Source organism: Morchella sextelata (genome assembly GCF_020137385.1).
Source record: "Morchella sextelata strain SCLS chromosome Unknown scls_4, whole genome shotgun sequence".
In the NCBI taxonomy this organism is placed as follows: Eukaryota; Fungi; Ascomycota; class Pezizomycetes; order Pezizales; family Morchellaceae; genus Morchella; species Morchella sextelata.
Window position 1 is genome coordinate 1,164,224 of NW_025408619.1, and position 24,130 is coordinate 1,188,353.

The 24,130-nt window shown below is 45.7% G+C and overlaps 5 protein-coding genes across 5 annotated transcripts; 4 read left to right on the forward strand and 1 right to left on the reverse strand.

Moving 5' to 3' along the window:
• Positions 1 to 2,383: 2,383 nt before the first annotated feature.
• On the forward strand, positions 2,384 to 4,774 carry H6S33_010223 (uncharacterized protein; the record flags this gene model as incomplete). Its single annotated transcript, XM_044841584.1, has 5 exons — positions 2,384 to 2,409; positions 2,700 to 2,829; positions 3,120 to 4,476; positions 4,538 to 4,610; positions 4,714 to 4,774. 5 exons carry the CDS (start codon positions 2,384 to 2,386, stop codon positions 4,772 to 4,774), a joined length of 1,647 nt encoding a protein of 548 aa, XP_044697366.1.
• A 1,623-nt stretch (positions 4,775 to 6,397) lies between these two features.
• Positions 6,398 to 10,996, forward strand: H6S33_010224 (uncharacterized protein; the record flags this gene model as incomplete). The annotated part of the gene is made up of 8 exons (XM_044841585.1): positions 6,398 to 7,336; positions 7,402 to 7,528; positions 7,602 to 8,198; positions 8,276 to 8,421; positions 8,482 to 8,777; positions 8,840 to 9,993; positions 10,054 to 10,136; positions 10,190 to 10,996. 8 exons carry the CDS (start codon positions 6,398 to 6,400, stop codon positions 10,994 to 10,996), a joined length of 4,149 nt encoding a protein of 1,382 aa, XP_044697367.1.
• A 1,085-nt stretch (positions 10,997 to 12,081) lies between these two features.
• On the reverse strand, positions 12,082 to 14,823 carry H6S33_010225 (uncharacterized protein; the record flags this gene model as incomplete). The annotated part of the gene is made up of 1 exon (XM_044841586.1): positions 12,082 to 14,823. The coding sequence occupies one exon, from the start codon at positions 14,821 to 14,823 to the stop codon at positions 12,082 to 12,084; it is 2,742 nt and encodes a 913-aa protein (XP_044697368.1).
• Positions 14,824 to 16,551: 1,728 nt separating this feature from the next.
• On the forward strand, positions 16,552 to 19,053 carry H6S33_010226 (uncharacterized protein; the record flags this gene model as incomplete). Its single annotated transcript, XM_044841587.1, has 6 exons — positions 16,552 to 16,569; positions 16,626 to 16,805; positions 16,923 to 17,554; positions 17,607 to 17,726; positions 17,963 to 17,984; positions 18,073 to 19,053. The coding sequence occupies 6 exons, from the start codon at positions 16,552 to 16,554 to the stop codon at positions 19,051 to 19,053; spliced, it is 1,953 nt and encodes a 650-aa protein (XP_044697369.1).
• Positions 19,054 to 22,171: 3,118 nt separating this feature from the next.
• H6S33_010227 (uncharacterized protein) lies at positions 22,172 to 23,595 on the forward strand (the record flags this gene model as incomplete). Its single annotated transcript, XM_044841588.1, has 5 exons — positions 22,172 to 22,405; positions 22,465 to 22,645; positions 22,702 to 23,040; positions 23,110 to 23,370; positions 23,429 to 23,595. 5 exons carry the CDS (start codon positions 22,172 to 22,174, stop codon positions 23,593 to 23,595), a joined length of 1,182 nt encoding a protein of 393 aa, XP_044697370.1.
• Between the last annotated feature and the right edge of the window lie 535 nt (positions 23,596 to 24,130).

Genomic DNA, 24,130 nt, shown 5'->3' on the forward strand with positions numbered 1-24,130 from the left:
CGGTCCATGTATGTAAGTATAATTTTGGACGGGGAAGCAAGCCGATTGTTTTGATTCTGTCCATAGACAAATTTATTTGGGTTTGTGTACTAGTACTATTATTTTTTTGGAAACCCTTCGACTTTCACATGTGGAAGGATAGACATGTATGTGGTAGGTTTTTAGTGGGTGTGTGGTGTAGAGGTGCGTGGGCGTAGAGATAAGGAGCGATTGGGTGGATGTGTGTGCTTTGCATATTGTTGAGCGCGCGTTTTGGATTGATAACGGCCTGAGTAAAAATGGATGATCTTTCGTAAGATGCTGATAGGTAAGTGAGAAACCATGGCACTCGGAAGTGTGCAAGAACAGGAGTTTCTGCAAGAGTATCGCAATATGGACCGTGAGCAGCAGCAGCAGATAATATGTGGTAAGCTGTACATACATTGAGCAGGTAGCTGTGCACCTCTAGAGCTGTACTCTACATATCCTGTACTTCTATGTACATGTGTACATACTTACTCGGATGTAGTCTAGATAGCATTAGGGGTGGGGTCGGACAAGAGGACAGACGAGGAAGTGGGAGGAACGAACCGGGGAGGCTTGGGGAAGGGGTGGTGGATGTGTGGAGGAAGGAGGTCTAGGGATACTATTCCCACCGCCGCAGCAGTGTCATCCATTCACACTCTTTTACCTCTCTTGCCTTCCTGTTTGCAACTTGCCTTCGGGCTATCTATGGCAATATTATTCCGTATGCAGCAGGCCTGGGCAGCGTAGGTTGGGTGCACAAATTGCTGAAGCAATGACGTTTTATGCGACATGTAGGTCCTTTTGGTGCGGTGCGCCTCATGCATGGAGGGGAGTTTTTTTTTTTTAACAGACATTGTCTTGGCAATTTGGTATTTTCAATTAAACTTGGCAGCAACTGGGTCTGGTATGGACAAGGGTTGAGAGGTTGGCGTTACCGCAACGGGGAAACGTTCACGAAGTTTTCTGTGGCTGGGGTTTTGCTGGGAACGGAGAACGGAGAGGCAAGCCCGTTGGAAACATTTTTTTTTTTCGTGGAAAATCCGTAATGCAGATAGAGAGCTGCAGAGGATGCATATGTCTGTTGTTTATGGGGCCGCATTCTGTTTCTCTGACCGTTCTGAGAAGTTGCTCACGAACCGTGGCAAACAGATTGAGCGAATGAACGAATAATGTCGGGGTGACTGGGTACCTGATACCTATCTCATCTCTCGCTAGCCATCTGGCCTGTGCCTGCCTTGCCTCTGCTGCTGCTGCTTGCAAGCTCCTGCTGCTGGATGGACGGTGAATGTGGATATGGATGTGAAATGTGGATGTGGATGTACCTCTCATGTATGGTGTTTGGATGATGCTGGATGCTTGCTGCTGCATCTGATTTAGAGTAGTTTATCCTGCGGTACGCCCTGTGCCTCACAAGCGACTCCAATAATCTAGTCACCTAAGCAACACCGTTCACGGCTGGCTGGTGCCAGGCAACATGAGTAGATACGGTCTACGGCATACGGTTACAGACTACGGCGGTCTACCGGCTTAGTTGCCTGCTTCTGCTTTTGCTTCTGCCTCACACAAGGGGAAGGACACTTATCGTTCGCCCGCCCAACTTTTTCCCTCTTAATTTCTTTTTTCCTATGCCCAGCCAAAGAGAAAGTACCTAGTACCCACCGCCGACAGCCAACTTTTCTTCTTCCTGCGCCTACTGCACATTTCTTTTTGCTGCATACTTCTTCGTCGTCGTCTTCCACCATTGAATTGAACTGAACACCCAATTCAAGTTACTTACTGCTTGCTCTATTGCTTGCACCATACCACCTACTGCACCATACATATCACTACTATTGCCTACTGGATTAACTGACTTCCACTCTCCTGCTTTTGCTTTTGCCTCTCATACCTCTAAACCACTACTGCAATCAGTCCGCGACTACATACCACCTACCGTTCTGCACTGCACTGACCTGCACATCTTCCGCGGTATTTTTTCCAAAAGAATTTTATCCTTTGTGAAAAGATTGGGTTGCATACGAAGGCAATTGAAGATTGGAATCGAATTTATTCACAGGTACGACCACCTTGATCCGCTGCTTTCTGCTCGTCCTCGTCCTCCTCTTGATACATTATCTATTCCTCTATCTATATCGCCCCTCTCCCACATCTTCCCTATCTCACCACCTATCTATCTCTATCAACCACCTCTATATTCCTCACTCCCTTCCTCCTTTCATCCTCCTCCTCCTCATCACACCTCTCTATCTCTCTTAATACCACATATACTATCTTGAAGGGAATTACTCACAGTGCGCTTTTCTTATAGATTCTACAAAACACTTTAATAAGTGACCCGGGCACAGTCTTATCAAGCGGCCTATAATTACAAGCCAAAATGACTGGATACTTTACTTTCAAATGGTTTGTTCCTCATTCCTTGATTCTAAAACATTCGTCTGGTTACTACCTCATCACCTACCTCATCACCGGTGGCCGAATGTGGTGGTGGTGTTTATTCCCTTTCGGTGGTTGCACCGTCATGCTCGCAGGCAACCACTAGGAACCAGTCATCGTCGTCGCCTTTCCTTCCCGGGATCTCGGTGTTACGGCTCGATACTTGGTTGTTGCCTGCCTGCTTGGTTGCATTGCTCGGCCCCCCGCAAAAAGTTTAGTAGGGAATATCGACTGATTGGTTACTGTTTGTAAAACAGGGCCTACCCAGCTGGTGAGGTCTACGTCACCGGTACTTTCGACAACTGGGAAAAGAGTACAAAACTGGAGAAGGAGGGGGAAGCCTTTGTTGCGAAGGTAGAACTACCAGTTGAGAAGACATTATACAAGGTACGTTTTTATTGATTCTCTTAATTTTTTGTTTGCGATCTCTGTTGTTTCTGGGTTACTTCTGGGGATACCCGTTTTCGTTTATTTTAAACTCTGTATCTGGAATGCTAGCGTGATGTCGCGCGGATTTCGGATTCCGAGTGGGGTTTGATGAGACTCATCTATGCCCACCTCTTCTTTGAGTGGGGCGGGGTTGGTCTTTTCGGCTCTTTTCAGCTCTTCACTAGCATGATCATTTTCTGGCCACATATAACTTATGCAGTCTTGCTGATTCTTGTTACTCGCGATAGTTTGTTGTAGACGGCAACTGGGTCGTTGATCAAGCAGCACGCAGAGAATTCGAAAACGGAATCGAAAACAACCTTTTGATCCCCGAAGATATTGTCCCTGAGCAGTCAGAAGAGAGCAACATGTCAGCCGCTACTATCAACTCTGCTGCCCCCGAATCCACTACAGCTGCACTCGCAGCGGCGGTTCCTCTAGAGAACACCCCCCCTGTTTCTACTCCCGGCCCCACCGATGTCCCAGGTGGCTTCATCGAGACCCCAGCTGTTGAGAAGGAGGCACAGGAATTTTCTGTTAAGCCTCTTCCAGCTTCCGATACCGCAACAAACCCATTTAACCTCGCTCCTGGTGAACCCATCCCAGCCAACGATGTTACTACTCAAGATGTCAACAAGCACGTTAAGCTTGATGAGGAGTCATACGAGAAGGCAGACGCCTCAAACCTTGGTTTCGGGCTAAATGGAGCTCCTGTTCTCCCTGACGTTGTTACTCCTGCTGCCCAGCGGGAAGCTGAGGGCCGTGGTGTCCTTGATATTCCGGTTGTCACCGGCAACACCATCCCCGAAAGCTCTCTTCCGATCACCAGTACCGCTGCAGCTACGGCAGCTCCTGAAATTCCTGAGATCGTGAAGGAGAGCCAGGAGAAGGCTGAGGTCGAACCCGAGGCTTCTACTATCCCTAAAGTCGTTGAGCAGAAGAAGGAAGTCGAGGAGGAGCTCAAGACCGAGGTTCCCGTTATTTCAGAAACCGAGACCTCCAAGGTCGACTCAAACACCACTGTCGGCGGAATAATGGCTGCGGCCGGTATTGCCAGTGCTTCTGGTGAACCCAACGAAGAAACCACCCCAGCTTTCGTTCCAGAAATCGTTCGGGACTCCCAGAAAGTGGCCCAGGTCGCACCTGAAGCTAGTGCTGTCGAGGCTGCCGTTGAGGCCAAGAAGGAGGTTGAACAGGAGCTTCTCCACGATACCCCTCCAGTTACCCTCAACGCCGTACCCACTCAGCACGCCGTTCCTGAAGCTGCCGGTGTTTCCGAAACCGTTGAGCTGAAGAAGGAGTTCGAGCAGGAACACAAGACTGGGGACCTGTCTTGCGAGCCCGTGATTGTCCTTAAGCATGAAGCCGAGACCGTCCCTTCTAGGACTGAGAATGGGTTCGCGCCTAACGGAAACGCAACCGATATGAAGAGTGAGAAGGAGACTGAGGCCAATGGAAACGGCCACAGGTCACCTAAGAAGAGCCTTGAGAATGGTGATAACCGAGAGTTGAAGACGAAGAAGAGAAGCCTTTTCGGAAGCTTGAAGGATTTGCTTCATTTCGGCAGTGCAACCAAAGAGAAGGGCAAGGCGAAGGGTGAGACCAGTCCGTAAACGGGTAGTCTTCCTCAAGTAACGTACGTAGTTGATAAAGTTCGGAGTCGTAGGTGAAAATCACGAAGGGGGGTTAATGTTACGAAACGCGATGGTTTTCCTTGCCGTTACTGTTTCAGCTTTTTGGTACGTTCAAGGGTAATTATCATTAGTGAGGCGGTTGTTCGTGAAATGCGTGAGGCAAAAAGATATTAAGAACGGGCGGCTTATTGTTTGTGTCTGTCACCAGGTTGTTTCTTGCGCTACTAAATTCGATGGGGTGGGGGGTTGCCAGTACTGTTACTGTTTGAGTTTTCGGGCTTTCTGTTAATCTTTTCTTCCTTTTGCGATTACTTATGGTTACGGCTTTTTGTTTTTTTCTCTCTTCTCGGTTTTCTCTTCGTTTTTGTTTTTACGTACTTTTAGTGGTCCTTTTCATTGACTCGTTTCTTACTGTTCTCTTTTTTTTTCATACGGGTCGATGGACGGTCGGACTTTTTCTTGCTTTGCATTTCTATTCTTGCTGGGCCGGATCTGGGTTCTTGTTTGTCGGTGAAACGGGGCAGTTTGGGGGGGTTCCTTTTGTTTTTCTTCTTTAGGTACAAAAAATGGAGATTGGTTCATGACTTCTAATGGCAATATATATCCGTTATTATTACATTATGTCTATAAGGGCCTATTACTACTATTTTTGTTACCTTTCCTCTCTCTTCTAGGGTCTTTTTTTTGTACTGGTTGGTAGGTGGGGGATACAGGGTCGAAAGATATAGAACACAGGAATTTTATATTGCTGGTGGCTTGTTTGTATACTGGGATTAAGAATGACATGTCAAAACTACATGTAGTACTTAAGGTTGTGATTGAGTTCTCTGGTATAGGCATGTAATCATGATATATCACTCGCTATCATTACTTTGACAGGAGAGTTTTTTTTTTTTTTTTTTTTTTGTTTAATTCATTAATTATATGCAATCTTATTGACAGGAGTGATTGATTGATTTACTAATTCACTTCAGGGGAAAGGCGCCGATTATTACGTTATTATGTACGATGAAAACGCTTTAACACCCAGAGCCGCCATTTTCAGCGAGATGACGATGAACATTCCGGTGGATTTACTTGATATTACTCTGACTTAAATCTTACGGTAGCCTGGTATCTTTTTGATCACCATCGACAGGACTTCCGCACAGGCGATGTCATTTGTGTGAGCAGCACTTTATCTCTACTTCTGAAAATGGCAATCCAAGGATTCCTGTGTACAATATCCGGGGAGGTAACCCTGGATATCAGCAGTATGACTACATGTACATGTAGAGTAGGCTGTGAATGTGGAGCACATTGCAGATTCATCAATGATTAGAGCTGAGAGTATTGTATTTATACTTTCATGAGAAATCTCTAAATAGCATAGCAATAGTATAGATAAATGTGCTTTTTGCAGTGGGGATGGTCCGCGATCTCAAAGCACCAGTTAAGCGCGGGCGTCCCATACCATGTTAACGAGCCCGCGGGGCGGCTGCGGAAGTCAACCAATGTATGCGCGATTGTCAGTAGCGCTTACATCTTCACAGCGGCATGGTGGCTTGTAGTTGGCGTTAGTGAGTCAGTTGCTGGTTGGATGAGGCATGCGCTATATAGTTTTGGGATTAGTATGGAATTGACCAACGATAGATCAGGTGCGGAGAGTTACGGTGCAGATCGATGGCTTTAAGTACAGTGCGCTACCTGCTCAACAAATGTTTTTTGGCCTTTTTTGTACTAATATTCCGGTTTTCACATCCTTTTCCACCACTGCCTCTCGTATTTTTATCGCGCCAGTACTTTGAGTGTTCTAGGTATTGATAATACTTTAGAGCTGCACTAGCACTTCAGGTGACACTTAACTGCTTCTGCTGTTTCTAATATCACTTGCTATTGCTTTCATATCTTAAATGGCGCCCCCACAGTTCGCAAGCGGATTTTTCGGCAACCGCTTCAATCAACCATACTCTCCGGAACCCCTCACGAATGACGAATTAATATTCGAACACATGAAAGATGGCGACTCCTTGCAGGCCAAACTTCACCAGCATGTTTCAATATGTCTACAATTGCAATCGAATCCCATAGCTAGAAAGCCCAAGGAAATATCAAACAACATTGTTGATATAAGTAGTGAAGAACTACCCCCAGGCTTTATCCATGGCGGTGATATAAATCTCTTCGGCATGGAGCTCCCTGGCAAAATCTACACGTTCGTAGGCGAGCTCGCCAAAGCTGGCAGCATTCGAGAGTTGGTCACTATCGGCGAAAAGGTACTTCTGAAAGACTTGTTAAAAGGCCTGAGTGGTACTGTATTCGGCGATGTGCCCTTGATGAAGCCAGAATTTATATACAAAGATGCAGACCCTAGCACTGGGAAGTTGGCAGGTATGCATTTTCAGGCTGAGATCTTATTTGAAGGCGCGTTAGAGGGTGTACATGATACGCTCCAGAGAGTGTTTGGCGTGGAAAAGAAGGAGAAGGTGCCATTTAGTGTTGGCGGATTCGTGAGCGCGACCCGGGAATGGACCAAACCGTTATCACCAGAGGAAATGGAGTTGAAGGGCGTTTTAGCGGGAGTACAGGCGAAGCTGGGGGAACTTATAACATTTATGAGTGTTGGTGTGGAACTAACGGCGCTGAAGGGTACTGAGAAGCTTGATGAATATTCGAGATATAGGTGTAGGTACGGCTTTTTTGGAATGGTGGATTTAGAGATTCCGGGTTCAGTTGTGCCATTGGGGATGGAGTATTCATTGCGGGAAGAAGTGGAAGGAGTTCACGTATTGAGGCTTACAAGGAAGGAGGGGAGTGGGTGGATCAATGTGGGAGGCTTCAAGGGTCTAAACGTGGGTCATTCTTTTTAAGTAATATGTTGATGGATGCTGTGCTGATTTTGGGGCCTGTGCTCTAGCTTTCCTCTGTACAATTGATAGCAAAATTTCCTGTAAAAGAGACTCTTAAAGAGTTATCTTTTGAGACGGAAGCAGTATTGCAATTTCCAGGAGCTGACTTGAACTTGAAAGGAATATACTCACCTGGTAGGTTCCTCAGGACAGATATGAGTAGTCACGTCATGATACCAACGGATTATCAACTAACACATACATCTAGGCCAATTCTATCTTGAAGCCTCAGTCCCCAACATCTCCCTCGCTACTATTCGTCAATTTTATTCAGATCTAACCGGCCGGACCCTTGAACCTTTCAACCACGATGTTCAATTCGATGACCTCACATTCCGCATCTCCCCTGCCGCGATCGCTTTTACCGGGAAAACTACAATAGATGGACACACCTCCCTCTCTGCAGCTCTTACAATCCACCGTGATGGCATTTCAATTACCGGCAGTGTTCTCGATATAAATCTTGGCGAGATCACTATCGAGCAGGCAAACTTTGATATCTTTATCGGTCGCACTGAGCTAAATACCACGAGTCGCGAGAGCGGTTTTGAAATTAACGGAAAGGTGAAAGTGAGAGATATCACTGTGTCTGTGGGCCTTTATACAGAGTTTGAGGAGGAACAGGAGGTGGCATGGAGCGTTTATGGAGAACTTGAGACGGAAAAGGACTTTAGCTTGGCGAGGCTGGCACCAGAGGTGAAGGGATCCTTTTTAGATGTAGGATTAAAGAGAGTGGCGTTAGTTGCGTCGAATAGAGACGCTGTGAATGGGGAGTTTAATCTTTCGGGATATCCGATCAGAAGAGGTTTGTCGAGAGTGTTCAAATGTGATCTTAGTAAGTAATTTCTCTGTTGAATACTAATAGTGTTATGCCATCTTCAGGTGTCCAGTTTTGTGCGGTTATTGACCGTCATATTGAGCAACTCAATAACGTCTCTGGAGGAAGAGTTGAGGGCTTGATACTGAGAGCAACTTATTCTTCAAACAGTGGCTTTAGTTTTGGAATTCTTATGCCTGCTCCAGTAACTGTAAGCACCTTACTATTAGTAATCTCTGTTAGAAATCAGCACTAATGGACATATCACCAGTTCTCACTCGGACCAAGTGTAACATCCGGTCCGATATCGCTCGAGATCGTGGCATCAAAGCTTCCACAATTAATGTTTACTGCACCGTTGAATATTAAAGTGGCAGGACAGAAGCAGCCTTTAGTTTTTACTTTTGGGCTCAAGGCCGATCCACTTTCTGCGTCAGGGTTTGGTCAAATGACAAATTATTGGATAAATCCCTTTGGGCTCTTCAATGAGAGGATAAAGATTGGCCCGGATCTTGCCCTCGAAATCGGAATAATATATGCCACTCTAGCTGCCACCGGAGCACCAAGGTAATTCCCATAATATTAATGTATTTTTCAAGAATACATCCTAATATGGATCTCTTTAATAGTAAAATAATGTTTTCTGGCGGTCTCGCAATCGGTGCCACAGACCTCCAGCTCGCTATGGCAATAAACCAAAACCCGGCAGAGCAGCTGCTCAAAGCAACCCTCAGTACTCTCAGCCTTACTGATCTAGTCACATTTGCCTCCAAAATATCCCGTCATGATATCCCACTTCCATCTCCAGACCTCCTTGCATTCCGTGATTTGTCGTTTTATATATCGACAGGTATGAGCATTGGTAAAACTCATTACCCCGCCGGCGCATCGATTACCGGTGAAATGGAAATATTCGGTAAGGTTACGACTGTTGAGTGTACCATCGGTGCAACAACCAAGATCAGTGCCTTGTTCGATGAAGTGAAATTGGGACCTCTACTCCTAGGTGGTGTAGGAGACGAAAGACCACAAATGACGATTGAGCTTGGACTCGCGAAGCAACATATCTTGGTTGATGGGCGGTTGAAGATACTCGGCCTAGACACAAGTGTTCGGTCCGTGTTTGATATTTTGCCCAACCCTGGTATGAGATTTGACATTACTTTTGCGTTTGCGGAGGCATTGGATGTAGAGATTAGTGCTAGAGTGCTAGGGGCCGGAGATATTGGCGGGTTGGCGCAGGCAGACTTTGTGGTGGATGTGGTTTTAGAGCAGGATGTGTTGGGATATGTCAATACCCATGCGAAAGCCCATTTCAGAGCGATCCACAAGGCATTGGAAGAGGGAATTGAGGCTGCTAGGAAGTTTTTCGAGGAGGAGAAGAAGAAGTTGGATATGCAACTTTTCAGAGCCAAACAAACCCTCGAAGCAGCCAAAATAGCTTGGAAGGTAAAGGAGAAGCAAATCAAAGACGCATTGGAAGAAACACTCGCCGAACTAGAGGAGGGGAGACTTGAGCTCCAGAGAGACCTGGAAAACGCGCGTAAGGAGTTCGAGGCAGCACTTTATGATGCATATCAGCAACTTGAACAGGCGAGGATTGATAGGGCCGCCTTTGTAGCTAGTGCAGTGATCGATTTAATGCATGCGAGAAAGGAGTTTAGAGATGCGATTAGAAGTATGTTGTTTGATGTCAGAGCCACGAAAGAGGAGACGAAGTCCAGATTTGGGGTTTTGTTGGATGATGTAGAGAATGCAGAGACAGAGGCAAAGAAAGCACAAGGTAAACTCAGCAGCACCAAAGTAATGGGTGATTCGAGCTAACAAAGTGTTTGAAATTCAGAGGCGCTAGATGCAGCAGAGGTGGAACTTAAAGAGTCAATAAAAGAACTCGATGAGAGTCCGTTCTATAGCAGGATCAGACTTGTAAGTTATTCGTCCTTTCACTCGTGCAAAGTTTCATTGTTGACATCTTGCAGAGTCTCGAGGTCGGCCACCGGAAAGCACACTTCTCAGACGCGCAAGAAACACTTTTATACGCTACCCAAAAGTTAGAGAGAGCCCAGAAGGCCTTACGAGGTTCAGATTACCAATCTGCGATAGCTGTCAAGACCGAAAAGGTCAAGGAACTACAATCCGCGAAACAAATCGAAGAAGTGACTCTTAAGAAGATTGAGACCAAAGCAGAGGCTAAGAGGAATGTTTATGACCAGAAGGTGGAGGTATCTGAGAAAGCTATCGCCGATCAAACCGCGGTCAAACAGCCAAAAGAAGCTATACGGAAAGCCGAAAAGAAGCTGAAGAATTTTGAGGCAACAGCTCAAGCCAAGATTGAAGCTCTCAAGAGCAAACATGAGGCACTACCCGAATCACCCGAACACAAGAAGCTTCGGTCAGCAGCGGAGAAGTTGAAGGTAGTTAAGAGTATATCAGAAGAACTGGAAGTTGCAAAACAAGCGATAACATTAATTGAGGAAGAGGACCACCAGAGCCTTGCGAGAACTATTGTGGGAAAACTCGACGAAATAATTAACATACGCCGAATTGAGCTTCATGGATCTTTGAAGGACCTGGTTGAAAAAGGGCAGCCATTGAAGGCACGTGTGCAGGTAGTTATTGCAGGACGGGAGGTGGATTTCACCATTGGTTATGGGATTGGGCAGACTTTAGAGTTCTTGAGGGCCTTACTGAAAAGGTTGTGGCAAGAGATTAAGGAGGACCTTGCAAATGGATTTGGTTTTGGCGCCGGGATGGTGATTCAAGTGAGTGGAACAGATGCCGTATAGTTATGAGCCTCTTAAGATTTTTAGGGATGGAGTATAGGTGTTCGCTTTTGTATTTAGAGGCAGTTAGTATGAATGTAGCATTAATTTGGGAGCTTGGGTGGGGAAATGATTGTAATAGATCGACCAAAATGATGCCAAGCCGTCCCTAAATTTCACTTCGTTAAATCTGATGAAGAACGCTCTGGGAATTAACACATACGCAAATCGTAATCGGAGGAAGTTCAAAACATGATGAAGTTAATGCCTGAAGAGAGAGTTATAGTCTTTATCCCTTAAGCTGTCGCGAAAATGCTGACCCACCAAAAAAAAAGCAAATTTAGTGTGGCTTTACTAACAGATCTCGTTATCTCTCTTATCAAATAATAGATCTCTCATACAAATCTAATTCCTCTGTTATAGGGGGGTCAGCATCGACAGCTTAAGGGATAACCATGCGTGTTCTGCGCGCCTCTTCTATACTACAATCACCATAAATTATAAAGGATTCAAGTGCCTCGTCGCATAGCACGTCTACTTGACGATCAACCTAAAGCTGCGCCAAGTCCAGCTAACAACTTGGGGAATAAACGTTTACCCTGTAGGCTGTTAAAATACACGTACTAATGACCCACATTCTTGGTATCAAGTAATAGGGGACTAGACTAGTATGCTACAATTATTGGAGCCTAGAGCTCTTGGCACTGAGGTTTCAAACTCAGTAGTGTTCTATCACGCTCCTGAAATTCCCTTTATCACCGAAGGGATTACTCTGGTTAGTTATCTGTGTAGAGTGAATTGAGGTACTCTACTACCCAGAGGTTGAATAGAAAATGACTGACTACGGAGTTTAGAGATTCAACCATAGATTATCACTCGGACTCATGAATTGTCACTCGATTGATCGTCGCTCAAGCAAGTTCAAAGAATAATTTTGAGATTGCTAAAGCGAAACAATCCATATTCCAAGACTACTAAATTTATAAAGATATCAAATAAGTAATAAACAAGAGATAAAGTTAACAATAGTTAAAACAATTTTCCGATTTCCTCAGTTCTCTCAAAACCGTCAATATTGGCTAAACATAAAGTTTGCATCGGTGTGTTAGCTAGTCGAAGACCCTGGTACTTCCCTTCACAATTTTTTCCGCTTCAACTTCCATCTTCTTGACCTTCTCTGCGCCTAGCTCACTCATAGCGCAGTCCCACGCCTTATCTGCCATCATTTCCCATTCCTCGTTATATTTCGCCAATAGTTTCCGTAACCAAACAACTACAACAACTGACACCCAGGTCGGTTCTTCCCCGTTTTCAGACCAGTCGCCCGCCCCTTTAATCGCATTTTCTGATACCCCGATGACATTAAGTAAAGCTTGTGAAAACTCAAAGTGACCTGAAAATAACTGCAAGCGTGATAGCTTCGCTATGATGCCGCTGGGTGTGTCGTCCGTGCTAGTAGATTCGATCGTGCTAGTAGATTCGATCGTGCTAGTAGATTTGGGCGCGCTAATATACGCGGAGTACCGCCGCGACGCCCGCCTCACATATTGCGCATTGAACGGTTGCAGCTGCTGCTGCTGCTGCTGTTGTTGTTGTTGTTGTTGTTGTTGTTGTTGTTGTTGTTGCTGTTGTTGTTGTTGTTGTTGTTGTTGTTGTTGTTGTTGTTGTTGGGCTGGAGAATACGACGACGGGGTTCCGATCTTCGGGCGTGCGCCCATGCGCATATTCGCTGAAAGCGATCCGCTTGCCCTTACTCTTAAGGCCCCAGTAAGTACTCCCACAGGGCTATTATAGCTCTGGCAATGTCTTTTTGATGTGGGTTCCTCATCATCTGAGCCTTGGGGTGTTAATACATTAGGTTCAATATCCTCTTCTTCGTCCCCATCACCGGTCGCAACAGCCACAAAACTCGTCCATTTTGACGCCAGCCCAAACGTAACTCCCAAATATGTGCCTTCGTCGTCTTTGTGCGGAGAGTGGACGGGTAGATATCCGCAGCGATCTTCTTCGAGATCCTGTAAAAGCTTGCGACCCAGGAGCGAGTAAAGACCGAGGGCCGATGAGGATGAGGTAACAGTGGCGACAGGGATATTGAGTGCGAGGGGGTGAATAGAGTTTGTATTGGGATCGTGTGCTGTGCCGAGGAGGCGAATAACCTTCGGGGCTGCGCAGCCCGCCAAGAGGAAGTAGACACTTGTTCGCGTGAAGGAATAAAGAGATGGGATGGTTGATGGAGCTTGAAGAATTGGTGGACGTGCAGGGAGGGGGGACTCTGTCGGTTTTGCCTCATCGGGATTGCTGGAAGTGTCATAAAGAGATATTGGGGCATGGATGGTGGGCTCTGCTGTGTTTTCCTGTGAAAAGGAGGACATGATGGCATCTTTTCCCTCCCAGTCGATTCTCCAATCATTGACATGTGGAGTGAGTGCGGATTTGAGCATACGCATGATCTTCTTCTGCATATTATCCCCTGCACCGACAATTTGCGAATATCCTTTTCCAGCTCTGCCAATTCCTTCAACGAGTAGGTGACTCACGCTTGTACCAATACCCAGGGAAAAAAACCTCGCGTCGCCAGTAGAAGTGCTTTTGTTGATAAAGTCGAACAACACTTCTGTCTTCCATATATCTCCATCGGTTAATACAAGGACCTCCAGATTCATGTCTTTCAGTCGACTTGACACAGCTTGACTACAGGGAGCAAGCATTTCTGTCCCGCCCATGCCCGCGTCCATGCCATCGACATGCCTCTTAGCAGCTTCGAAAGATTCAGCGCTATAGAGTTGGGATTTGGGCCAGAGGCTTGAGTGTCTAGATCCGAAGGAAATGATATTAAAGTGCACGCCTACTGGCAAAGAGGCCAGGAACAGGTGAAGCGCAGAGCGGACTGTAGCCATCTTATCGTTCATGCTACCCGAACGATCAACTACAAAGACAACCTCTGGCCGCTGCTGAGGGAGCTCGAAACGTGGAACCAGTGTGACCAGGAGGGTTGACTTTGAAGGTATATCAGGGTGAGGTGCGAGGAAGGCTCGGGGCATGGAAATGTCAGTAGAGCTAATGATCAGAGTGAAATCCTTCTCGAGACCTGTGGTTGATGAACTTGGAATTGCTAACACTGCCCGAGCCATCTGCGGGTTAAATTCTCCCTGGCCAGACGCATCGTGAGAACCGATGTTGATAGCAATGGGGTGACTTGGGCTCTGGACACCCCGAATCGAACCATTCATGGTCGCCATGACTTCAATTGCCAGGCCTTTAGTCTCGAGGCTTCCTTCAGCAATTTTTTCAAGTTTGGCGCTCATGTTATTCCACCCGTTATCCCAACCCACTCCAAAGTTTGCAAAATCCGCATCTCCGTATTTTGGCGAAATGATAGTAGGAACCACCAACCTCACACCCTCGGCCTCAATATCCTGTTTCAACTCATGGACATACTTGATCACCACGGACACAAATTCCCCCGGGCGTATATTCCCTACACTGGTGGTAAAAACCTCGCTAGTATTCCGCTCCAATAAGGCCGCGTGCTTCCCTGCAGCTTTGGCAGCATTATATACGGCTTTGGCCTCCTGCCTTGGCTTGATGACCCCGTTTATGAATTTTGAACCTATTTCTGCTGAAAAGGACCGAATAGCAGATGATTCATAAAGAGGAAAGGTATATTTGGCCTCCTTGGGATTGGCGAGAGCTTCATTGGTAGACTTTGGTGGGTAAGGATTATAAAAGATTTGAGTGAGTGTGTGGTTGGCAGTGAGGTCGACGACTTCGGTACGCAGGCGGGAAGCAAGAATAGGGAGAGGTGTATCACGATCACCGGGCGTAATAAAATAGATTCCACAGACACGCATTGTAACAAGTGATAATAGGATGTTTATTAGGCTGTGGTGATTGCGCTGTTCTGTAAATGACAGACTTAGCGGGTTGAATCAATCAATTGGATGGTGGTGTTATGGCATAAAGCTACTTATCAGGATCAGACTAGGAGGATGTTACAAAGGAAGCTTATATAGATGTGGTAGATCGCGACCGCAATGGATCCTCAAGTGAGGTGATCATGAGCATGAGTCAAATCTGGAGCGTTTGGCTGTTGTGCGCTGGCGAACACTGGCGAAGTTCGAACGCGACTAACCCCGCAAACAAAGAGAGATGGACGGTAGGGCTGAAAGCCTGTTTCTTTCTGCCTTGTTGGAATAAAAAGTTGAGGCTCAAAGGTGTTGATTGGCGCATGGACAAGCGGTACATTACCGTACATACATGTAAGTACAGTGATGGGGAGAATTATTGCGAAAACAGGGGTTGGCGAGCCCTGTGGGGCCGCACAGGTGGGTTAGGGCTGTGATTGGGCGAAGAGGAGCCTCAGGCGGGCTTTAGGCGGGCTTCACGCAGTTTTCAGCGGTTCACGGCTTCAGCACTCGACTAAAAACTGAAATTGGGACGTTTTGTTAGTAAATTCACGAATTTTGATACTCGCTAGGCTTTTTTAGCACGCTCGCCAACCCCTGTTTTCGCAATAATTCTCCCCATCACTGTATATGCGCCCCAGGGCCGCCTGGGCATTGCTACTTGTACACACCCCGTTTTGGTAAGTACATGTAGCTACCTAGACTGTCCCAACTAACTTATGTAGGCTCAGTACCTACGCAAAGTAAGGGAGTACCAAGTATCAACACCAAATTCCGCCTAGCCTCGTCCATGCAATGCCATCATGACTCTAACAGTGCATAAACCATCATTTGAAAAACAATCATATACGTCATGGAAAGCGGGACAAACCGTACTGCGGCCCAAGTGTTCCTCCATGGATCCAATTGTATTAGGTATATGTATGTATATACATGTAAATATAGTTATTTCCTTTACCACGAATTTTGAAAGGCTGGTAATATGACCTGGCTGGGTAAATCGCGGTTAGAAATACATTATGTCGAACTGAACTCAACTCTGGTAAGCTGGTTCGATTGCCGGGATGAAGCTGAAGTATGGAGATTACGTATGAGGATCAAATTGCTTGTTTTGCTATGAATTGTATCGGCCGCGGTAAACTTATTGTGTTCCCTCAAAATGGAGGTCGGTATCCTAGAACAGAAAATTATAGAAAACAATCCAGTAGGTTAGTAACACATGATATGTGTGATTGTGATAAATTCAAGTGACCACACCCTATTGCGACAGGTCCAGTTTCCGTGTGATTTGTGCCTGTAGAACTACCTGTAATAATTGGCCACACTATGTACCGGGCGTTGAGGGTAAATACGAAGAATCTGATAAGAGAATCTTGCTGTGAAATAGGTGTGTTTATCTTATCAGATTCTCGGTATTTATGGTTAACCCAGGTACGTTTATCCCCCGCCTTTCTTCTACGCATAGGTATACGGCGTGATACAAAGACGTACTTACATGTGTGCTAGCGCTCTTTGCAGTCATACGGTGCCAAGAGTTATTTATCGAGGCTGCCCAGCCCTAAGCTTTAACCCTTACAATATTAGCGAACAAGAAACTAGGCCATAAGGCTCCAGCGATTCCCCAACCGAGAGGTCAATTTGACTTTCGCAAAAGAGCAGATCGAGTGATAGCAGATGTCTAGCTTCTGCGGGGTAAGAGACCCCGTGCACGGGAATGACCTCATCTTGCTTACAATCGATAAGAACAGCTCAACGGCTCTCCACCCACAGCCTTCGACGACATAAGTATTATCGGCATGCCTTTCGGAGAAAAGATATCTCAATACAAAATCGAAGAATTGCCTGCTCCAGGCGGGCCAACACCTTCTAGTAATAGAAGGAAGGGGAGCGGGACGAGGTTCTTTTCAAGAAAGAAGTTTACGATGCCGGTATGATTCTCAGTCTTAATCACGCGTCCAACCCATTTTTGGGATAGGATGAAGTGTAAAAATGCTTTACAAGTTATCACTCCCCACAGTATCATTTGAGCTTACAGATTCTTTTAGTCACTCTTTGAAAGCCTGCCTATAGAGATCGTCAACAACATGACTAGGTACCTTCCTGACGGGCTCGAAATCATCAACCTCCGCAAAGTGTCGAGAACATTTTATAATATATTTTCCTGCCACGATTTGGTTTCAAGAGCCCTCGTTCAACATTATCCTTATTCGCGTGAATCACAGCTCCCGCACCTTCAACGTACAAAAGCCGTTTACGACAGGGTCGCCCGCCGTTCTTACACACAACCACGCCGTAAATACCCTTCTAGGAAGGAGTATGTAGATTGTTCCCCTATTTTCTGTGATGATGAAGAAGAGGTGCTGGTTTATCGTACTGCAGAGCAGATATTAACCAAGGGGTGGGCGGGTTGGCTATGGGATATGAGGGATGACAAAAAGGTAGAGGTGAAGCTTGTTGATGGAGCTGCGAAAGTCGGCGGCTGTTACAATGAGAACGGAGAGTTGTATGAGAGTGCAGTTGTGCGAGACGTGTCATGTTGGAGTGGGAGAGGGGTTATGGTACTACATGGGCATCATATACACCACAAATTCGCAAATGATAAAGATGCTCGGAGGGGGGAATACACGGGGGTTGAATTGGCGCTAGGAAATTTTGGGATCCAAATAGCTCCAAGAAGGTATGTTAAATTGCTAGCTCACCAGAATTTCTTCAACTAAACAAATTCATAGAATGAAACACGCCCACACATTCATTCAAATCTATTCACTCCAACGCTCCAATTTTGGCCAGCTCATCTCCTCTTTCAGCTTCTGCGGCAATACCGTCCTTGCACATGCCACCTGCAATAAGTATTTCTTCGTTGCCTATCACGCCCACTCCCTGTTTCTCTTCAACTACCTAAAAGACAGTGCCGGCATTCCCCTTGCACCACACCAACGTCTTCAAAGCTTGATACCAAATATATCTTCTGCCTTACCTGCTATATACACGGAGTCAAGATTTTGGTCCTGCTACCAATGCAGACGTGCAATCAACGTTGACAGCCGCGGGAAGTACTTTTTTCTTTATACCAATACGACGCCAGGAGGCGGCAACAACTCAACGGTGTATGTCCTCTCGTCGGTCGATGCACAAGTAGTTAAAATGGTTGAACTCAGCCAAACCCCCAACTCACTTAGATGGCGCTTTAAACAGGATGACTTGCGTATACTAGAATGGCGATTTGAAAGCGATATCAAACCCATATATCGAGACCCTGAAGAGGGAGAAGAAGTGAGGTTGACATGGGTGGGGAGCTATGGGCTGAACGGCACTCGAGAGTATAGGGTTGGTCTTGATGAGTTGGATGAAGCTGGAATTTTCAAAGGGGATGAATCTCCAGTCATGGTAGAGTGGAAGATCGATACGTTGAATACACACCTACAACCGGACGGCGCATTTGAGAGCTCAAAGCCAACGCTTTTCTACGCCCCAACCGAGTTTAATAAGGGGGGAGTTTTGGGACTGCCAGAACAGACTATAGGGTGGGACGAGTTGCGAACTAAAAACGACGCTGTAAAGTGGCCAGTGGCAGTAAGTCCGTATAGGTCCTTTAATCAACCGGAACCTAAGATGAGTGTTCTGAGGTGGGGCGCACGTAGTGGTGTAAACGGATACTACACCACCGATCCTAGCGAAATGGTAATCGATTACCGTAAGACTGTCACTTTATGGTACGATAGAAGCTGGAACCCGAAGTTAGAAGGGCACATTGTCACTCGCGGAACACTCATATCTCCGAGGTGGCGGTCAGTGTTGGATAATATGTGTGAAAGCACAGGAGTAGGTTTCAAAGCTGAGAACGCGGACGAAACCGCCGCAAAGCTATTGATGTCACGTAAAGAAACAGCTCGAGCAACACAACGAAGAAGAGAAAGAGAGAGGCAAAAGCGAGGACCAGTGGATAACGCATTTTTCCATGAAGGGAGTGGATGGATTCTCTACCTACTAAGAGCGGAGCGAGAAGACTGGAGGAAAGAAGAGGAAAGGAAGAAAAGGATGCAAGAAAACCGTGCGCAGTGTGGGCTTGAAACGAATTTGAGAGAGCTTCTGGTCAGCGATGGCAGCGAGGAGGAGGCATATTTTACAGGGCCACTATCAGAGAGTACAAGCGTGTTGGTATATTTGAGATTCTAGAATTTTGCGTGTAGAAAAGTTTCCTATGTACAACATATCTGTTTGTAATCCCCGAGGCTGAGGCGCTCTGTGCCTTGTCTCTAGGAAACCAGAAGCACACTGCTGCCCATGAGGCGTTGAACATGGATATACTGGACCCTTCTCGCCGCACGTTTCCTAGGGGTTTTTCGGACAAACACGAATGGAGATATCTGGAGGAGGGGCTTCGATCTTAACTGGCAAATCTGGCAAATCGTATGCAGCGCTTTAAAGGCAAATACTATTTTCTTCCTATTAATTTCACACTTCTAAATGATTGAGTCTCTTAAATCTTCTCGTAACTATTATTGACTGGCTGTTTAATAAAACCTTTTGTAAACAGTTTAAAAACTCTAAGAGCTAAACTCCAGAATACAGGGACACATCCCTTCTCGTATTTCGTGAACATTTATTGCAATATTAAGTATTGACTAATCATATTTGGGTTAGAGTAAAGCTCTATGTGGTGAACAAGTAATGCGCAGTCTTAACGAAGGTTATTACATAAAACCAATATCAAACCTGCACCGACAGGACCAACTACTCAAATAGGCAGTTCGAACGGGTTTATATGTAGTACACGTACTAATTATGAGCTGAGGAGCCCTGGTTCAAGTCAGCATAAAAATATCGCCGCTGGGGGTCTCACTCTTTAACTCGACTTGAAGTGTTGGCATGGATATCGGCTATATATCGTAACTGAGGAAAGACAAGGAAACGAACAAGAAGAGTCACTGTTAATCATGTCTAGACGTCATTACTAGGTACGCTTTGCAGGGGATGAGTGCCGTAGCAGGCATCTTTGAAGTGCCGGTAAGCCGTTCAACCATCAGCTCAGATATTTGAACAGGTTTGTTGACTATTCAAACCAGATTATATGTACCCGGTTGCGAGAATCGAACAGGCCATCTGCCTGAGAAAACCGGATATTCGGACCCTATCATATGATCATCCAAGTGGCAAATCACTAGAAATCCTGGTCTTAAGATATAACCTTTGAATGTACATATAAGGAATACGGTAACTATCTACATGCATATTCAAATTATTTAGACTTATTTTTAGGTTAATTTCAAGGCTTATCTTTTCAGGGATGGATTAAGCTTTTCTCATTTATTTCATTGGAAATAGCGTATTTGATTCTGGGAATCTTAATATGGCTCATCATGGGGGCTGTTCAACCTGACATGGAGGAACATCCCTTAAGCCGGCCGGCAGCTCGGGTTACAGTAGTCTAATAGACATACTATCACGCTAGCATTTTTATCAAATACTGGGGGTTCGTTGCTGAAAACCTTCGGTTCCGTGATCAGCGTTCACGATATCCTGATTACCGAACAAAGCTAAAAGCCGGCACTTCAACCTGGCCTGACGACTTAAGGTATGAGTATATACCCCATACATGTATAGAATTCCGTGATTGGAATCAAATGTATTCAAGGATCTGAAGATGCCCAGAGGATACTCACAAGTGGGTGAGATTTGGAACTACAGAGCTATTTTGGGATGAATCGGATCACATATTATCACTCGTATGGATTCTTAGCGTGTTTTAACATCTCACCACGTGCGCCCATATATACCACTCATTTGAACTCCTGGGATAATGAGGTATATGTTGCCATAGGTACATTATACGGCCTATTATACAAGGTATACATCGCTCTACGTTCAAATCATAACATCGGCTTGGCGCTCCCCAGCCGCCTACATAGCTAGATGTACATGTATCTATTCTTTTCGAATTCCCGTATATACGTTTATACCCTCTCTGCCGCTTTGGACTAAAAAGATTAGATAGACTTATGCATAACTTCATTTTATTAATTACTTGTAAGTATACGAGAGAAAGTGAGAGAAAGTCTTGGGGGAGGGGTGGTGGGCACAGGAAAAACCAAATCTCAAGGCGTTCTCAATCACGAAGAATCACCCAGCTTTCCAAATCATACGGGGTCACTCAGTGTTCGGTAAGGTCTGCCGAGTACTTCCGCAAGGTCTGTTGCAGAAGTATAAGAAGAACAGCTGGCCAAGTATTACGTAGATCTCGCATGTATTCAGCAGCCAAGGAACGCTCTTGCTCACCACTAAGATTTACATAGATCTGTTTACATCTCCTCCACGGTTGCTTTTTCTGCCCACTTTTATCACTAGATGTGTACTTTATGTTGCAGTCTCCCAATTCTTATGCTTTCATATCGACCTCTATACCACTCGACCTCATATATACCCAAAACGCTCTCAATACCGGGCCTGTATTTCCAGTTTCTGGAACTCCTAAACAACACATCCACCAGCAAAAGTGGCAAAAACTAAGTACATTCTCAAGGCGCCGAGTAATCCTCCAAGAAGTCAAGAATCAAGGCGTACGATGAACGGTTATATGGCATCAAAATATATATTAAACGGCAAGCACTACCCGTAGAGAAGATTTATCATCATCAAAGTTACACACAATGATTATTCTATATGATAACATTGAAGGCAGGTGGTTGATTTTCACCTAGTCGTTATCGATGTATATGTAGCTTACATGGGTAGGATGCGGGTGCAAGGCCCGGGGTACCGAGCAGTGAAGTTTAGTGAATTTGGCAGGTGGATGGATTTATGGTGTGACTACCAACGCTGAAGAAAAACGACCAAGTGAAGCTCACTCCTGGCATGGAAGTCTAAAGTTTCGAATATAAACTCTTCATTATAGTTAGATTCTGGAAACCAGGACAAGCGAAGTGATTTATCCGGAATTATCTCGCGAGGACGTGCCGAGGCGGTAGGTTTCCCTCAACCTCCGAATAAATCCTTGTTGCTTACATGCAGGTACACAGGCACCGGGATGATCGACTTTTAAATCCGGGGAAATGGTGATAATGCTCTGGCATCTGAGTTAATGGGTTGTGGGACAACATATGCATACTGCGGGGCTAGCCATGAGAAAAATAAAGTAATCATGGATCAAAGAATGAATAGCTTTATATTAACGAAGGACCTCAGCAGATATTGGCACCGATATGGGGGGTATATAATCCACCCCATCTGCCTATAATTGTCTCACTATCCTTCGCACTCTCTCCAGAAGCCATTCGATCATTACCGAACCGTCAAGATGTTGTTCTCATCGCTCCTTTCCCTTGCGCTTGTCCCAAGCACCCTCGCTATCGTAATTCCATCAACTGGAAACCCGTTTTTGGGCAGGGTCCTCTACGCAAATTCCAAGTATGCCGCAAAGCTTGAAGCGACTATCAGCTCTTTCTATCAAGAGGGTGATTCTATAAATGCTGCGAGGACAAAGAGAGTCCAGAGGACCGGAACTTTTGCTTGGATCAGTTCCAATGCTGATGTATGATTCTTCCATGGCTCTCTGCGGTGTATAGATAGTAGCGCTCACAATAAGAGTAGGTGCCGAGCATTGCGACCTACATCGACGAGGCTCTCGTTATCCAAAAGAACTCCCAGAGAGCTCAAATCGTTGAGCTTGTAGTCTACAACCTTCCAGACCGTGACTGCTCTGCAAAGGCCTCTGACGGAGAGCTTAAGATTGCCGATGACGGCCTCAACAAATACAAGCTTTTTATCGACGGTATACTCGAATATTCCGGTTTAAGCTCGAATAAATGATGCTAATAATCCTTCTAGATGTTGCCGCGGCCATCTCTGTTGCAAAGGCTGACGAGCTATCTTTCGTTGTGATTCTCGAACCCGATTCACTGGCTAATTTGGTTACCAACCTGGCAGTTGAGAAGTGTGCGGGTGCTGAACAGGCATATAAGGCCGGTGTTGCATACGCGATCAAGAAGCTCCAGTTTTCGAATGTACATTTGTATCTGGATGCTGCACACGGTGGATGGCTCGGTTGGGATGGTAACTTGGAACCATCAGCGAAATTGTTCGCTGAGGTTTTGGGGATGGCGAACTCTAACTCCACTACTGAGGCAAAGGTTAGAGGATTGGCCACCAACGTGTCCAACTACAATGGTAAGTTGATGCCCCCAAAAAACCGTGGATAGATTTGAAAATGCCTCGGGTCGCTGATACGAACCGCAGCGTACATTGCGGTTCCACGTGAGAACTTCACTGAGTGGTCCAACTCATGGGATGAGTCTCACTACGTTAACTCCCTCGCACCATACCTTGAAGCCGAGGGTTTCCCAGCACATTTCATCATCGACCAGGGCCGTGCTGGAAAGCTCGGAATCAGGCAAGAATGGGGCCAATGGTGTAATGTCAAAGGCGCGGGATTCGGAGCCCTTCCTACTACTGAGACCAATGATACCTTGGTCGACGCTTTGGTTTGGGTCAAGCCAGGTAAGTAAAAATCCGAGCACTTGTATAAAATGGTACTGATTATGGAAATCTGTGATAGGTGGAGAGAGCGACGGAACGAGTAATTCTACTTCGCCAAGGTTTGATGAGATGTGCGTTTCGGCGGTTGCAGATGTGCCAGCACCAGAGGCTGGAGCTTGGTTTAATGAGTTTACTAGAACTTTGGTTAAGAATGCGAACCCTCCACTTGAACCTATGTGGATCTAAGGCGTTTGATGCATGATAGAATAGACTTAGATATACAATAGGAACTAAGTAACCACTTTATGTATTTAATCAGATCTGTAACTCTCCTTAAGAACTATGGGCGAAACCTGATGATTCAGGGGAACAATATATATATAGAGTATCCACCTACTGGGTGTTTGTTCTTAGATCCTGCAGCTGCCTGATCTGAGGGCGCCTGCACATAGAGATTAAAGTGCGGCCTCCCATTGATCAACTGGATAAAGGTTCATAGATCATACCAAAAGCTATAAACATAGATAGATAAAATCTGGCGTCCGTTTCTTTGACACTGGTATTAGAGCTGAGCTCTCTGAACAAATTCGTATCATCTTTTTTGACGCGGCTAGTTTGAGGGCACGTGCACAGATTACACACTACGGAGCCCGGCTCATCCCGTTGTCCACCTTCCCCGCCATTATCATAATCCAGGTGGAGAACTCTCACTCTAGTAAAGAAGCTAGAAGCACCCTCGCGCTGTCATAACCTAAAATTACTCAAGACAACACCGCCCTAA